Source organism: Ranitomeya variabilis, chromosome 5 (assembly GCF_051348905.1).
Source record: "Ranitomeya variabilis isolate aRanVar5 chromosome 5, aRanVar5.hap1, whole genome shotgun sequence".
Classification (NCBI taxonomy): domain Eukaryota; kingdom Metazoa; phylum Chordata; class Amphibia; order Anura; family Dendrobatidae; genus Ranitomeya; species Ranitomeya variabilis.
The window spans coordinates 87,237,298-87,252,931 of record NC_135236.1 but is presented as its reverse complement, the minus strand read 5'-3'; the positions used below and the strand labels follow the sequence as shown (position 1 = coordinate 87,252,931).

The 15,634-nt window shown below is 43.1% G+C and overlaps 1 protein-coding gene across 4 annotated transcripts in view; it reads left to right on the top strand.

The window, feature by feature from the left end:
• The window catches only part of LOC143775027 (zinc metalloproteinase-disintegrin-like 4a), a 118,726-nt gene extending 103,920 nt beyond the window's left edge, over positions 1-14,806 (top strand). For 3 of the 4 annotated variants that reach the window (XM_077262845.1, XM_077262846.1, XM_077262843.1), the window contains 4 exons: positions 5,563-5,707; positions 11,696-11,776; positions 13,789-13,867; positions 14,358-14,802. In XM_077262845.1, coding sequence (XP_077118960.1) covers positions 5,563-5,707; positions 11,696-11,776; positions 13,789-13,867; positions 14,358-14,470 — 418 coding nt within the window. In that variant the 3' untranslated portion in view covers positions 14,471-14,802. Of the gene's footprint in view, positions 1-5,562; positions 5,708-11,695; positions 11,777-13,788; positions 13,868-14,357 lie in introns of all 4 variants that reach the window. The other variant, XM_077262844.1, reaches the window with a different exon arrangement.
• Positions 14,807-15,634: the final 828 nt, after the last annotated feature.

Below are 15,634 nucleotides of genomic sequence, written 5' to 3'. Positions count from 1 at the left end.
TAGTGGTCAAAAGCGGAATTACCGCTGTCTGTTGAACGACCTGGTCTGAACAGCATCCGACATGACACTTGTCATGGCTATGGCCTGCTGCTTCATGCCTAATGTCTTTGGCCTACTGCCTCATTCCTTCGGCCTGCTACCTCATGTCTTTGACATGCTGCCTCATGGCTTGGCCTGCTGCCTCATGGCTTGGCCTGCTGCCTCATGTATCATGGCTATGACCTGCTGCTTCATAGCTTGGCCTGCTGCCTCATGTAGCATGGCTATGGCCTGCTGCTTCATAGCTTGGCCTGCTGCCTCATAGCTTGGCCTGCTGCCTCATGTAGCATGGCTATGGCCTGCTGCTTCATAGCTTGGCCTTCTGCCTCATAGCTTGGCCTCCTGCATCATGTGTCATGGCTATGGCCTGCTGCTTCATAGCTTGACCTGCTGCCTCATGGCTTTTCCTGCTGCCTCATGTATCATGGCTATGGCCTGCTGCTTCATAGCTTGGCCTGCTGCCTCATAGCTTGGCCTGATGCCTCATGTATCATGGCTATGGCCTGCTGCTTCATAGCTTGGCCTGCTGCCTCATAGCTTGGCCTGCTGCCTCATGTATCATGGCTATGGCCTGCTGCTTCATAGCTTGGCCTGCTGCTTCATAGCTTGGCCTGCTGCCTCATAGCTTGGCCTGCTGCCTCATGTGTCCTGGCTATGGCCTGCTTCGTCAAAGCTTGGCCTGCTGCCTCATGTGTCATGTCAATGGCCTGCTGCCTCATGGCTTCTCTTCTATCCAATGGTGTGCTAATATCTACTTCCTTTCCATATAAAGTATTCTTGCCACTGTAGTCTTTCCCAGATCGTCAGTCTTGAGGTCCTCCACATATCCCAGAGTACAATCCAATGGCATAAGGAAAATATTTACAGAATAGACATTATTAATGATGTCTGTTAATCCCATATTAACGCTTGAATCTAGGACATAGGGAGTCACTCCTCTGCCCGATATCATAAAGGAATTGAGGCATTCTATACCCGATGAAGTAAGTACACATGTGACAATCTATGTGCCTCACTCAGTGAAAGGAAGGGAACCTCTGTACATCTCTCACCATTGTCCCTCTACAATGGACTATCTCCTCTTTTCATTTTCCTTTACTTCAAACTGAATATTTTGATAACACTAAAACTAAGGGTACCGTCACACAGTGGCATTTTCATCGCTACGACGGCACGATTCGTGACGTTCTAGCGATATCGTTACGATCTCGCAGTGTCTGACACGCAGCAGCGATCAGGGACCCTGCTGAGAATCGTACGTCGTAGCAGATCGTTTGAAACTTTCTTTCGTCGCTGGATCTCCCGCTGTCATCGCTGGATCGTTGTGTGTGACAGCGATCCAGCGATGCGTTCGCTGGTAACCAGGGTAAACATCGGGTTACTAAGCGCAGGGCCGCGCTTAGTAACCCGATGTTTACCGTGGTTACCAGCGTAAAAGTAAAAAAAAAACGTACATACTCACCATCTGATGTCCGTCAGGTCCCTTGCCGTCCGCTTCCCGCTCTGACTGTCTGCCGGCCGGAAAGTGAGAGCAGATCACAGCGGTGACGTCACTGCTGTGCTCTGCTCTCACTGTACGGCGGCACTCAGTCAGAGCGGGAAGCGGACGGCAAGGGACCTGGCGGACATCAGATGGTGAGTATGTACGTTTTTTTTTTTTACTTTTACGTTGGTAACCACGGTAAACATCGGGTTACTAAGCGCGGCCCTGCGCTTAGTAACCCGATGTTTACCCTGGTTACCAGCGAACCTCGGCATCGTTGGTCGCTGGAGAGCGGTCTGTGTGACAGCTCCCCAGCGACCACACAACGACTTACCAACGATCACGGCCAGGTCGTATCGCTGGTCGTGATCGTTGGTAAATCGTCATGTGAGACGGTACCCTAACAGTGACCGGTATTGTATAGATTCAGCTCCCAATTAATTGACCAATCGCAAGTGTGTTCTCACAAACTAAATAACCAACAAGGGAAAGATACCGGTTTACAGAAAAAGAAACCCCGTAAAAATACATGTAACCTTTATTGAATATCATTTAAGAAAAACTAGGTAGAAGTACCCTGAAGTAGAATAGCCTATATGGTTTGGGCTATAGAAAATTGTAGGGGGATATCCTCCCCTGGTATGACTAGGATGATATCTACGCAGCCACTAATAACCTCTATTTGAAAAGATAGAGAGGTAAGCCACCTTAAGATATAAAGTAGTAGTACCTTGAACCAGTGACAAAACAGTGCTGCCGCTTACTCATTCAATAGATGTGCAGATATGGGTGATATTTCCCTAGACACTACAAAAAACACCTATATGCCTGCCTACCTAGATGCGGAGGTTGGCACCCTAAGAAACACGAGAATAGCGCCCCCGCTCGAACGATGGCTGTCCCTAATCTGGTTATACCCTATAAGATGATAGTTAGAAATAGAAGGCCAGACGGCTTGTCACAATCGTGTAATGGTATATTGTGTCGTATAACATGAATGGGAACAACCAAAAATGTGAGGTAAGTAAGGAGACAGGATATGTCATTCATCCCCCATGCACATGATAACAGGTGTATAAACCCGTAGAGAATAGGTGTCTAGGTACTCAGCTACATCTTAATAACACCATATCATTGGCCCCATATAAGTATTGGGAATTTACTGGTACTACTATAGAACAACATACTCAAAAAATGATAGACACAATTCAGGTGTCATAGCACGCCAGCATACCACCCAGATATCAGAAAAAAAACAATAGGTGCATAATGTGCCCCTATGATATAGCTACCTTTATAATACAATTTATACTCATCTGTTAGTCTGTGGTGTATAGGTGGTTGAGGGTCCGACGAAGAGACTCCTCACATGAAACAAAAAGACTCTCGACGCGTTTCCCCCAAACACAGGTTCATCAGGAGAGAATCAATAATCACATGGCAGTAGAGAGTTGTCCAAAAAAAGGCAGCCTACAATTTTCTATAGCCCAAACCATATAGGCTATTCTACTTTAGGGTATTTCTACCTATTTTTTCTTACATGATATTCAATAAAGGTTATATATATTTTTACGGGTTTTTTTTTTCTGTAAACCAATCGCAAGTGAGATTTATTATACTATTCAGGGGACGTCTGCCCTTCACTTCTAGCTACTCTGCCTGATGAGCAGGTCATATGAAGTAATTCTAATTCCTCCTGCAGCTTAGAGAAGGACTTAATTAAGTACGACACCGATCAGGATCACAGCCCTCCAAGTTGTATAGGTTAGGATGCCAAGGAGAATCCCAAAGAGAAGTATATCCTATAACTTCTTTTAGCTCCTGAAGTTCCCTCACCTTCTGTTAAACTAGTAAGACTGAGCGTTCAATATGGTGTTATGTTAAATGTATGGGTCTCCAAATATTCATAGAGACTTGGCATGCTTAGATGTTGTTGCAGCAGAAGATTCCTCCACAGTATAATGGCTCTCACAGTCCCCAAAAATATGATAGACCTCCACAGTCCCACAAAGACACTATGGCCCCCAGTAACCCTCCACACAGGTTAATCGCCCAATTGCAGCCTTGCACACAGGGCGGTGCCAGCATTGGGCCACCCTGATTTACAGGCCCCATAGCGGCCATGTGGAATGCTGCTTTTAGAATTACACCACTGTTTGCAACACGGCCATCATTGTCCTTATTCATATTTAATGAGCCCTTTGGTGTGGTAAGAACAAAATTAAAAAATAGTCCTGATGACAAGTGGAAGGTACAAATTGGACAACAACCTTTGTGGTCCAATTTCTCCTGTTACCCTTGTGAAATAAAAATTTGGGGCTAAAAAATCATTTTTGTGGGGAAAAAAATTATTTTTCAATTTCACGGCTCTGCATTATAACCTTTAGTGAAATACTTGGGGGTTCAAAATTCTCACAACACATCTAGATAAGTTCCTTGGGGGGTCTAGTTTCCAAAATGGCATCACTTGTGGGGGGTTTCTACTGTTTAGGCACATCAGGGGCTCTGGAAACGTAACATGACGCCCGCAGACCATTCCATCAAAGTCTGCACTCCAAAACATCACTACTTCCCTTCCGAGCCCCGACGTGGGCCCAAACAGTAGTTTTTTCCCATATATGGGGTATCAGCATACTCAGGACAAATTTAACAACTTTTGGGATCCAATTTCTCCTGTTACCCTTGGTAAAATAAAAAATTTGGGGCTAAAAAATAATTTTTGTGGAAAAAAAAATTATTTTAACGGCTCTGCATTATAAACTTCTGTGAAGCACTTTGGCGTTCAAAGTGCTCACCACACATCTAGATAAGTTCCTTGGGGGGCCTAGTTTCCAAAATGGGGTCACTTGTGGTGGGTTTCTACGGCTTACGTACATCAGGGGCTCTGCAAATGCAACATGACGCCTGCAGACCATCCCATCAAAGTCTGCATTCCAAAACAGCGCTCCTTCCCTTCCGAGCTCTGCCATGCGCCCAAACAGTGGTTCCCCCCCCCACATATGGGGTATCAGTGTTCTCAAGATAAATTGCACAATACATTTTGTGGTCCAATTTCTCCTGTTACCCTTGTGAAAGTAAAAATTTGGGGGTGAAAATATCATTTTTGTGGAAAAAACATGATTTTTTATTTTCACGGCTCTACGTTATAAACTTCTGTGAAGCACTTGGGGGTTCATAGTGCTCACCACACATCTAGAAAAGCTCCTTGGGGGGTCTAATTTCCAAAATGTGGTCACTTGTGGGGGGTTTCCACTGTTTAGGTACATCAGGAGGTATGCAAATGAAACATGATGCCCACAGACCGTTCCATCAAAGTCTGCATTTTAAAACGTCACTACTTCCCTTCTGAGCCCCGATGTGCACCCAAACAGTGGTTCCCCCCACATATGGGGTATCAGCGTACTCAGGACAAACTGGACAACAACTTTTGGGGTCCAACTTCACCTGTTACCCTTGTGAAATATAAAATTGCGGGCTAAAAAATCATTTTTGAGGAAAAAAAAGATTTTTTATTGTCACGGCTCTGCGTTATAAACTTCTGTGAAGCACTTGGAGATTCATACACATCTAGAAACGTTCCTTAAGGGGTCTAGTTTCCAAAATGGTGTCAGTTGTGGGGGGTTTCCACTGTTTAGGCACATCAGGGGCTCTCCAAACGCGACATGGCGTCCGATCTCAATTCCAGCCAATTCTGCATTGAAAAAGTCAAACGGCGCTGCTTCCCTTCCGAGCTCTGCCATGCGCCCAAACAGTGGTTTACCCCCACATATGGGGTGTCCGCGTACTCAGGACAAATTGCACAACAAAAACAATATCTGAATCACTGGGATCTGTTGAAGCTTTCCAGAGTTATTACCTCATAAAGTGAGAGTGGTCAGAATTGTAAAAATTGGCCCGGTCAATAACGTGCATAACACCTTTGGGGGTAAAGGGGTTAATAGAGAAAATTGTAAAAAAAAAATGTTGAAAGGCGCACATCTCAGTAACTTTAGTAAAAAAAAAATTAGCGCAAAGCAATTTCTTTCTTTTTTTTTTTACAGGGATGTAATGTGTGGACTGCTGTATTGTAGTGGCGGTATGGACACCCTGAACATCCAAGGCCTCCTTGTTACCTTTGGGCAATGCAAAGCTTTTATATTTGATAGAGGAATGGTGGCTGCAGGGACGAAGTGCAGCGCTACAAATGTAAGTACACCTCTCCTTATCTGCTAGCACAGGAAGAAGCAGTCATACAGAACAGTTATACTGTTAGTTATTAGGGGTTTATAGCTGTGCACACCTCAGTAGTCACCTAAATATATGGAAAACAGGGAAGCATCTGTCAGTGCCATGCCGCGCTCTGCATCTACATATATGCGGCCAGTACAAGTGGACGCATGTCACCGTTACTCGTACATGCATGGTCTCCCGCTCTGATCCCACGTGTTGGTGTTGATCTGGGTGTCGAGCCTGTGATCATACATGTGCTATCACTAGGAAGGCGATCAATTGGATTGTAGGTGACTTGCGTCCACCTGTACTGGCCGCATATATGTAGCTTCACTTAAGCATGCTGGTTATACCTACCTAATGTGCCTACTTAATGCATGCACTCACCTCTACTAGTATATATATATATATATATATATATATATATATATATATATATATATATATATATATATATATATATATATATATATATATATATATATATATATATCTTTAATATCTAGAGAGATTGGAAGCAAAATATCTCTAGGCTCATTAATTATTTTCAACTAAAACCTGACCTACAATTTAATTAGGTATATGAGTCAGGAATTATTACTCATTTCTTAATTATTAAATATCTTGCACTTCAATTCATTTGAAAACAGTGGATCACAATATTACAATGCAAGAATTGTGATCCAATATACTGTACATGCTTGGGTGGTCTCTGAGTATTTGTGACTGCTCGGAGATTTTGTTTTTGTTGACGCAGCTGCATGATTTGCAGCTGCTCGACAGCTTGAATACATGTGTGGATTCCCTAGCAACCAGGCAGCCCCCACATGTACTCAGACTGGCCAGCAGCCATAAATCATGCAGCTGCCTTGACAAAAACTAAATCTCTGAGCAGTTACAAATACTCGGAGACCACCCGAGCGTGCTCGGGAAAACCCAAGCAGCGAGTATACTTGCTCATCACTACTACACGTCCTTTCTCCATTCTTCACCCCTTTTCCCATGCTCCTAGTTATCTGTGAGTGCTGGAAGAGAGGCCTACAAATGTCCGTATCCTCCTTATAGAACTTATTTTGATTAGCCAGGGCACACAAAATGTTGTGGTAAGCCGTTTAATCTATAGGAGAACCAGGAATGCCAGGAGGTGAGGAAATTTGGAAGCCTCCTGTCCAGCTATCACAGCTTACTGACATGGTTGATGGAGTCTTGCAAATCGATTCTCCCATCACTATTCATTAATATCAGATCAATCAGATCAGGACAGAGATAGCTTGATCCTAAGGAACAGAGAGAGAGAGAGAGAGTTACAGACACCCAGAGAGGACCGTGCCAGCTCAGAGGACTGACCAGAGAGCAGAGTGACAAAGTAAGAAGGGTCCAGAGAAGGTACACCTAGCTGCAAGGCCCCCGAGTAGGTTACAGCCATAAGTGGGTTATAATGAGGGCAATTTAGGCTACTGCCCGGGACCCGAGTCTTCATGGGACCCATGGCCAGATTGTCCTCATTATAAAGCTTTGTGCACCGCTGATGGCACATATCCCAGCAGGGGGCTTTCCTGGCGCTTCGCTGTCAACGATACAGGATTTTGGCGCAGCTTTAAGGGAGCTCCCATCACCTCTGCTGTGACGTGCCAGTGCAATAACGTCATCAGCTTACACCAGCGTGAGCCAGCATGTACGCGCTAGCCACAAGTAGAAGTGGAGCTTAGAGGACAGGAGCAGAGCGTCGGGTGAATGCGAGCAAGGTGAGTATGTGTTTATGTGTTGTGCTTTTTCTAAAAAATATGTATATGTGATGTGTAGGACTGTCCCGATCAGAGTTACCTTGACGAGGTGGGATGGCTTTTGTGCTATTTTTTGATCAAAAAACAGTATTACTAAAAACTCTGTGTTATTTAAATGCACTTTTGCTTTTTTATTTAGTTACATCAGGGTTTTTGCTTACTTTTTTCTCTTGTAGGTTTTAATTATATGTGATGTGTGCCTATATATATATATATATATATATATATATATATATATATATATATCATGTGAAGACTCGTACTGTATATAGGTTGCTATGTGGAGGCTCATCTTCCATATAGGAAGTTATGTGGGGGTTCATACTGTATATAGGGGCCTATGTAAGGGCTCATACGCTATAAATGAGGCTAATACTGTATTTAGAGCACTATGTGGAGTCTTATACTTTATATTGTGAACTATGTGCGGGCTCAATCTATATATTGGGAGCTATGTGAGGGTTCATACTGTATCTAGGGAGCTATGTGAGGGCTCATACTATATATTGGGAGCTATGTGTGGGCTCATACTATATATTGGGAGCTATGTGCGGGCTCATATTGTATATTAGGAGCTATGTGTGGGCTCATACTGTATCTAGGGAGCTATGTGAGGGCTCATACTGTATATGTGAGGCTATGTGAAGGCTCATACTGTATCTAGGGAGCTATGTGCAGGCTCTTACTGTAAATAGAACCTATGTGAGGGCTCACACTGTAAATAGAACCTATGTGAGGGCTCACAGTTTACAGGGAGCTACGTGGAGATCATACTGTATAAAGGTGGATATGTGGTGGCTCATACTCTATATAGTAATCTATGTGAGGGCTCATACTGTATCTAGGTATCTATGTGGGGGTTTATACTGTATATTGGGGGCTATGTGAGGGCTCATACTGTATGGATGGGCTTTGTGTGCACTCATACTTTGTGTAGGGGCTCATACTATATATAGGGGTTGTGTTGGGGCTCATTGTATGTAGAGGGCTGTCAGCATACTTATTTCTGCTCAATATTAAATATGCAAATTGCTTCTTCTGAGAAAAAGAGGACTTAAACTCTATAGCGCCACCTGTTGGAAGTAGCGATCCTACAAGTCACAATCAACCCTTTAACGAGTCTTGTAATATGACTTAGAATAAAAGCCAAATCAGTATCTCAATTCGCAGACGGTGTTTCGGGCTGTTGGCCCTCGTCAGTGCGAAGCATGAGAATTGATTTGGCTAGGTAAGAGGCAATTTGCATATTTAATTTCCCAGAGGAGCATTGCACGGCGAATAAGCCTCCTTACCTTGACAAGCCAGCTGGTATGTCACTCTCCATAAAGAGAAATGTTACCCCTTAGACCCCTGCTCAATATTAAGTGATTCAATTAATCTAAAAAATAATTGTAATTACTATGTTAATATTACTACTGAGCAGAACTAATTTCAGTCTATTGGTTCATCCTCCACAACAGTCACGGTCTCTCATGTGGCCCTTTGGGAAATTTAATCTCCCACCCTGCTCTATTTTGTTCAGTGCTTTATGTATAGCACTGTAAATAAGGGAAAAATTTGCGTGGCACTTGTGCCGCTATTGCTATCGTTTTACACCTACATATGAACACCGGAGCACCTGTGTATTACTCACATGACCTATTACATGATCTATCAAAGGGGATCATGTGACATGTCACGTGATACATCTTGTACCTGGGGATGGGGCCCACACCTTCTAAATTGCCCAGGGCCTTGGCTGCTCTTAAGACTTCCATGCTTACAGCTCTTAAAGGTAAAGGGCCAGGACAGAATAGAACGTGATACCAAGTGAGTGTCCCGGACGTGAGTTTCCAAGCGATTAGTAAAGCTTCATTTGTTCAGAGCTGGTGGTCTCCTTTCATGAACTGGTTAACATCTGGGTCTGGCATTTTACGTTACACGACATCAAAGTTCAATACACACAGTTGCATCTCGCCTCAGAGCCCTTTTCATAGCACTACACATCATATGGCTTTTAGATTGCAGTCCCTAAACACGCCGGACCTCTCCTTGTCCAGTATCCGTGGGGCGACCGCACACCATATTACAGTCTCCACAGTCCACACCGCTTCACATGTTGCAGATACTACACACGTCAGTCCTCCTCTGACTAGTTCCTGTGGGTGTCCTGCACCGCTGTATCACAGACTCTTTACTCACACAGCCGTACAGTATAATGCAGCCTCCCCAAACAGTATAATTCAGCCCCTTCAGAGTATAATGCTGCCCCTTCAGAGTATAATGCAGCACCCCCAGAGTATAATGCAGCACCCCCCCACACAGTATAATGCAACACCCCCACACACAGTATAATGCAGCCTCCCACACACAGTATAATGCAGCCCCTTCAGAGTATAATGCTGCCCCTTCAGAGTATAATGCAGCACCCCCAGAGTATAATGCAGCACCCCCACACACAGTATAATGCAGCACCCCCACACACAGTATAATGCAACACCCCCACACACAGTATAATGCAGCCTCCCACACACAGTATAGTGCAGCCCCCGTACCCACAGTAGAGTGCAGTCCCCACGCACACAGTTTAGTGCAGCCCCCACACACAGTATAATGCAGCCCCCCCACTTAGACAGTATAGTGCAGCCCCCTCACAGTATCGTGCAGCAGACACACCCACTCACACTATAATACATACACAAACACACACACACTATAGTGCATACACACACACACTATAATGCATACACACACCACTTACCTCTCCTTGTTCCCCCGCTGCTCTGGGTTCTGCAGAGCATCTCACGCTGCTGAGTCAGAGGCAGTGTGGGGTTAGGGGAGAGGGAGCATCACATGACACTCTCTCCTCCATCACTGCTTTCAACTGTATCGGCATCTATGATGCTGATAAGTTGAATGCGCAATGCGGGGCAGAGGGGCGGCATCAGGCCGCTCTTACTCTAGGGCCATGTTTCCTATCTATGAAAAGGTAAAATCACAATAAACAATATGACGTTGATATCAAATGCCTGCAACCCTCCGAAGCGAAGATATCATGAATATTGTGAATATCATAATTTTCTGAAACTGAATCCACATCCCATGACCAGTCCTATAATGAGTCATCAAGGAGAAGTGTGTGGATGCACCTTAGATGCTGATAAAAAGACAAGGCAAATTATGATCTGTGTTCAATACCGGAAGATACATCATTGTGAAGGCTTGATCCACGTGTATGGAAGTTTTCTATCCGATTGTTTCCATCCGTTAAGCTCAGAAGCCATTTCAGTGACATCAGGTTTAGTTATTTTCGTTTGTTTATCCTTTTATTTCATGTAATTGTATATGTTGTATTGTTTTGTTCCCGTTCCAAAATCTTTTTTACATTTTTTATACTCACTGCCTTTCTTTATGGATTAAATATAAACAGTAATGATTCTGTTCCTGTTGTTCTGAAAACCGCACTTCTGAAAGCCATACGCTATCTGTCAGGTGTCTAATTAATCATTGATGGTGGTAGCAACTAACTGGCAGTTTCCCTACTGGGGGTATATACACATATTCCGTGCGTTGGAATCGGAGGTTTATGTGCCATACTCTCACTGTTAGTTCTTCAATAACCAGCTTATTAGTGGAAACAGCATTCGGCCTCCTCGTTGGTCAATTGCGTAATTGTCCTGATGACAGGGTCAGCAGAGGGCTGTTTGTTCAGCATGACCCCCCACCCGACTGTGATCTTTGACAGTAAGCATATAAAAGAGTTTGGTGTCCATGTTTATTCAAGTGGAAAACCATTTAAATTGTAAGGGTGTTTGGTTGGGTCTGATTTTCTGCTTGCGCAATGCATGTAGTGAATAATATAAATTTGTACGCATTTTTTTTTAAATTTCACTTTGACACAAAATTGCATGAAGGTGTCTCTAAGTAGAAAGTGCTGAGTAACAGTTTGTCTATGTGCCCAATGTATGTTTTCAAAGAAATACACAAGTATGGGGGTTTATTATGAATTTTTTTCAATTTTATAATTTAGGTTTTATTTGTGCACGTTAAAAAGGGGTGAAAAATGCCCTAACTACCATACATGCAAAATAAAAACAATGAAAAAGAAGAAAGGCTGGAAGCGAAATTGCTAACATCTGCAAGACTTATTTGCTCTTGTTTATTATATATAGGTATTTTATAGGGAATAACTGTCTTTCAGGTTTGTATCAATACGAAATGTACCAACATTGAAGAAGCCTACAAGACAGGAGGTTGTGAAGCAAAATGCAAAGGACATGCTGTAAGACCAAATGTGGTGCCCTGATCTTATGTTTTCTAATTTTATAATACTGAGAAATGATATATTCCAGACTTAAAGGCACTCTATCTGTTGGTTTTTATTATGTAATCTGACAGCAGCATGGTGTAGAGACAGAGACTCTGATTCCAGTTTTCTGTAGATTTAGCAGAGCTCTGAATACTAAGCTGTGTACAACCCCACCCAACAGGGGCGTACACTGACAGGTTGGGGCCCCTTATTACACAGTGCCCTCTCTTGTTTTGTACAACACCGTCCCTTACATATCAGAATTTATAGTGCCCTGTTTTATATTATATAACATCCACTCCTGTTAGACACATAATGCAATGACTGTCAATGGAGCTGCTTTTCTAATGGAGGAGGCTGATGGACTGGACTTCTGGTCACCGGCTGCTCCATCAACTCCATCAACAGTCATTTTGTATCTAACAAGAGGACTATATAATATAAGAGGGCACTGTAAATAACAAAAATAACAAGAATATGCTATGTAAGGGACAGCACTGTACAACAGTGACAGCAGAGGAAGCTATATAACAAGGGACTACCCCATACATGACTAGAGAGGATGGTACATAAAAAGGGACAGTGTTATACATAAGAAAAGAGGTAACTATGTAACTAAGGACAGTGCTATACATAAGTGAATACACTGTATGCTAATTGACTGCTATACGTGAGTACACTATATACTAAGGGACTGTGCTATACATAATAAGTGAGTACACTATATACTAAGGGAGTGTGCTATACGTGAGTACACTATATACTAAGGGACTGTGCTATACATAATAAAGGTTACATTCCTGTATCCATGTGCAGTGTCAGTGGGTGGCCCTGTTTTACAGATTGAGCATGTCCTATCCTGATTTTCAAAATCGGATCAAAACAGGACATTCTCTGACCCTCACAGATCTCATTCTCAGATCTGTGATTTTCACGGATGTTAATGGACCTATAAAACTCAGAGTCTGTGTGTCATCTGGCAGCACACAAACATTTCACACAAATGATTGTCCTCTCCCCACTTCCATCATTGTCCTCTCTCCACTCCTATCACTGTCCTCTCCCTACTCCCGTCATTGTCCTTCCCCCAGTGTATTGGAAAAAAACAACACTCACCTCTGTCTGTTCCCCTTCAGCATCGCTTTTTTCTTCTTTGCCAGCAACATTCTAAATGACACAGGTGGTTGCTGCATGCAGACATCATCAAGCCACGCGTGCCTGTGTCACTGGGAAAGCGCTAGGCAAGAAGCAGAGGACAGGATCCTGCAGCTCCACTGCCATCTTCTACCGTAGACAGCAGAGCTGTAGGATCGCTCCCTGCCCGGCATGCCACACATGATAAGGGCAAATTGGCCATGGGCCCCCTGGAGCCTCGGGCTCAGAGAAACAGGTCAGATTGCCCTCATTATTAGCCGCCCTGCAAGGGCCCCCCACCGGGCCCTGATGCAACTGCACCAGCTATATGTCTGTCCCTGCACCACCCAACTGACTGGCTACTTTCTGTGTACACTGCATATTGACAGAAAAGCTGTTAATCAGTGGTGGGGGTGTGGTTGGACCAAGAGGCACAAGACAACTTGCCAGATAGTAATAATCTCCTGTTGATAAAACACTAATTTTATGGAGACAGAAACACACAGCATAGTTAGTATCACATCTCTGTACTTAGGGTCTCAGCTCCTACACCACGTTGCTCTCAGATTACATATCAATTATTTTGTAGTGTAAATTATGAGTAACTTGTTGGATGTGCAGGCCCACCCGAGCTCTATCCATTTTTCCAAAAAGTTGGCAAAACTGGCATAAAAATGCCAAAAGTTGTGACAATTTTCCACAACTACATATTGCACCAAAATTTTGCGACATGTTAAGCAGTTTTACACCCCCAAAAAGTCGAACAACTGGTTGATAAATCCATCAACCTGGCTTGTATGATGAATTCTTTAGCATTATTTTGTGGCTAATCCGACGTCTATTTTCCACAGGTTTGTGATCATGATCTGGAGTGCCATTGTGAGGAAGGGTGGGCGCCCCCCGACTGTACATCTGATGGAGGAACGGGTAGTAAGTTTACATGATGAGTCTTTAATGAGGTCTGTACAACCACATAGAAGAAAGTGCAACATTTACAAGAATGGAAGAGTCAAGAGAGCTGGGCGACCTTCTTAATACCTTTAATTTTTATTATGGGAATTGACTGTAGACAAATCCAGCAGAACAAAACTGTGGCTCCGAATGACAATTGAGGGTCTGAGACTTAATATTTCCTGGATTGTACCATATGAGTTACAGTGGCCACCCCAGCTTTCATGTTGTAATACGGGGGACACAGGCAAAAAAAGGATTCTCCACTAAGGCTTTTGAAAGATGAATCCCAGAAATCATTGTAGTGGAGGATGGTTTTTTTTTTAGGGATTCAAAGTTGTAGTTGTGATCTTTTAATATATATAGGTGATGATGTTGGGAAAACCCCTATAAAGGGGAGCTGGTGTTATTACCACCAAGGTTCCACTGTGCCGCGGTGATGTCATTTGTTTCTTTATTTCGTTTACAGATGGCTTTGGCTTTACAGATGGACCCGTCCCATCATTTTCTGTACTATATTTGTGTTCATGGTGCTGGACATCACTGTTACCGATCTTCTCAATATTGGTTTCAAATTCCTAGTTACTGGATTCTGGAGAATTTGTTATTATTCACTGCCAGAACGTGAGTTTCTAATATGAGAGTGAAAATGTTAGGACACGGACATGTCACACAGATGAGTGAATGTAGCCTAATCGGAAACTCCTGGACTCCCTTCTAAAATATATTACCAGGCCCCCGCAGCCGCCATGTGTCATTTATAATAGTGTTGCTTCTTGTTGCAGGAGGATTTAGGACCCTGGTGTGACTGCAGTCAGGATAGTTACTCTGCAGATGACTCCACACGTGGTCATTGTTCGTTACCGCTGTGGTTTTGTTTATCTTGTGGATTAAACACTTTTAATAAATGTATTTATTATAAGTTATATATAAGTTGTGTTTAATAGTTATTATTTTAAAGTAATTCTCCGATGTGGCTGATTACTATAAGCTGCATTATGATGGGGAACCTGACAGCATAGCGCAGAGTTAACGGGTTACTTCCTCCTAAGATATTAATGGCATACTCAAAAGTGATAACATCGGTGTCAGATGCTTGTGGTTCTGATTCTCACCTCTTCAATATGCACACATTAGGCTTCCAATCGCTTGTTATATACAGATATGAGGCATTATGCAGACAGAAGGCTTCTCACCTCTTCCTTATATACAGACAGCAGGCTTCTGACCCCTCCTTATATACATAGTAATAGTAACATAGTTAGCAAAGCCGAAAAAACACATTTGTCCATCTAGTTCAACCTATATTACGTCAGAATAAATTCCCAGATCTACGTCCATCTAAAGATTCTAATCACTGTAAGTTACAATATTATTACACTCCAGGAAGACATCCAGGCCTCTCTTGAATCCCTTGACTGAGTTCGCCGTCACCATCTCCTCATGCAAGGAATTCCAGATTCTCACTGCCCTAACAGTAAAGAATCCTCTTCTATGTTGGTGGAAAAATCTACTCTCCTCCAGACGCAGAGAATGCCCCCTTGTGCCTGTCACCTTCCTTGGTATAAACAGATCGTCAGAGAGATATTTGAATTGTCCCCTTATATACTTATACATGGTTATTAGATCGACCCTCAGACTAAATAATCCTAATTTTGCTATTCTCTCTGGGTATTGTAGTTCCCCCATCCTCATTATTTATTTTGTTGCCCTCCTTCGTACTCGCTCTAGTTCCATTATATCCTT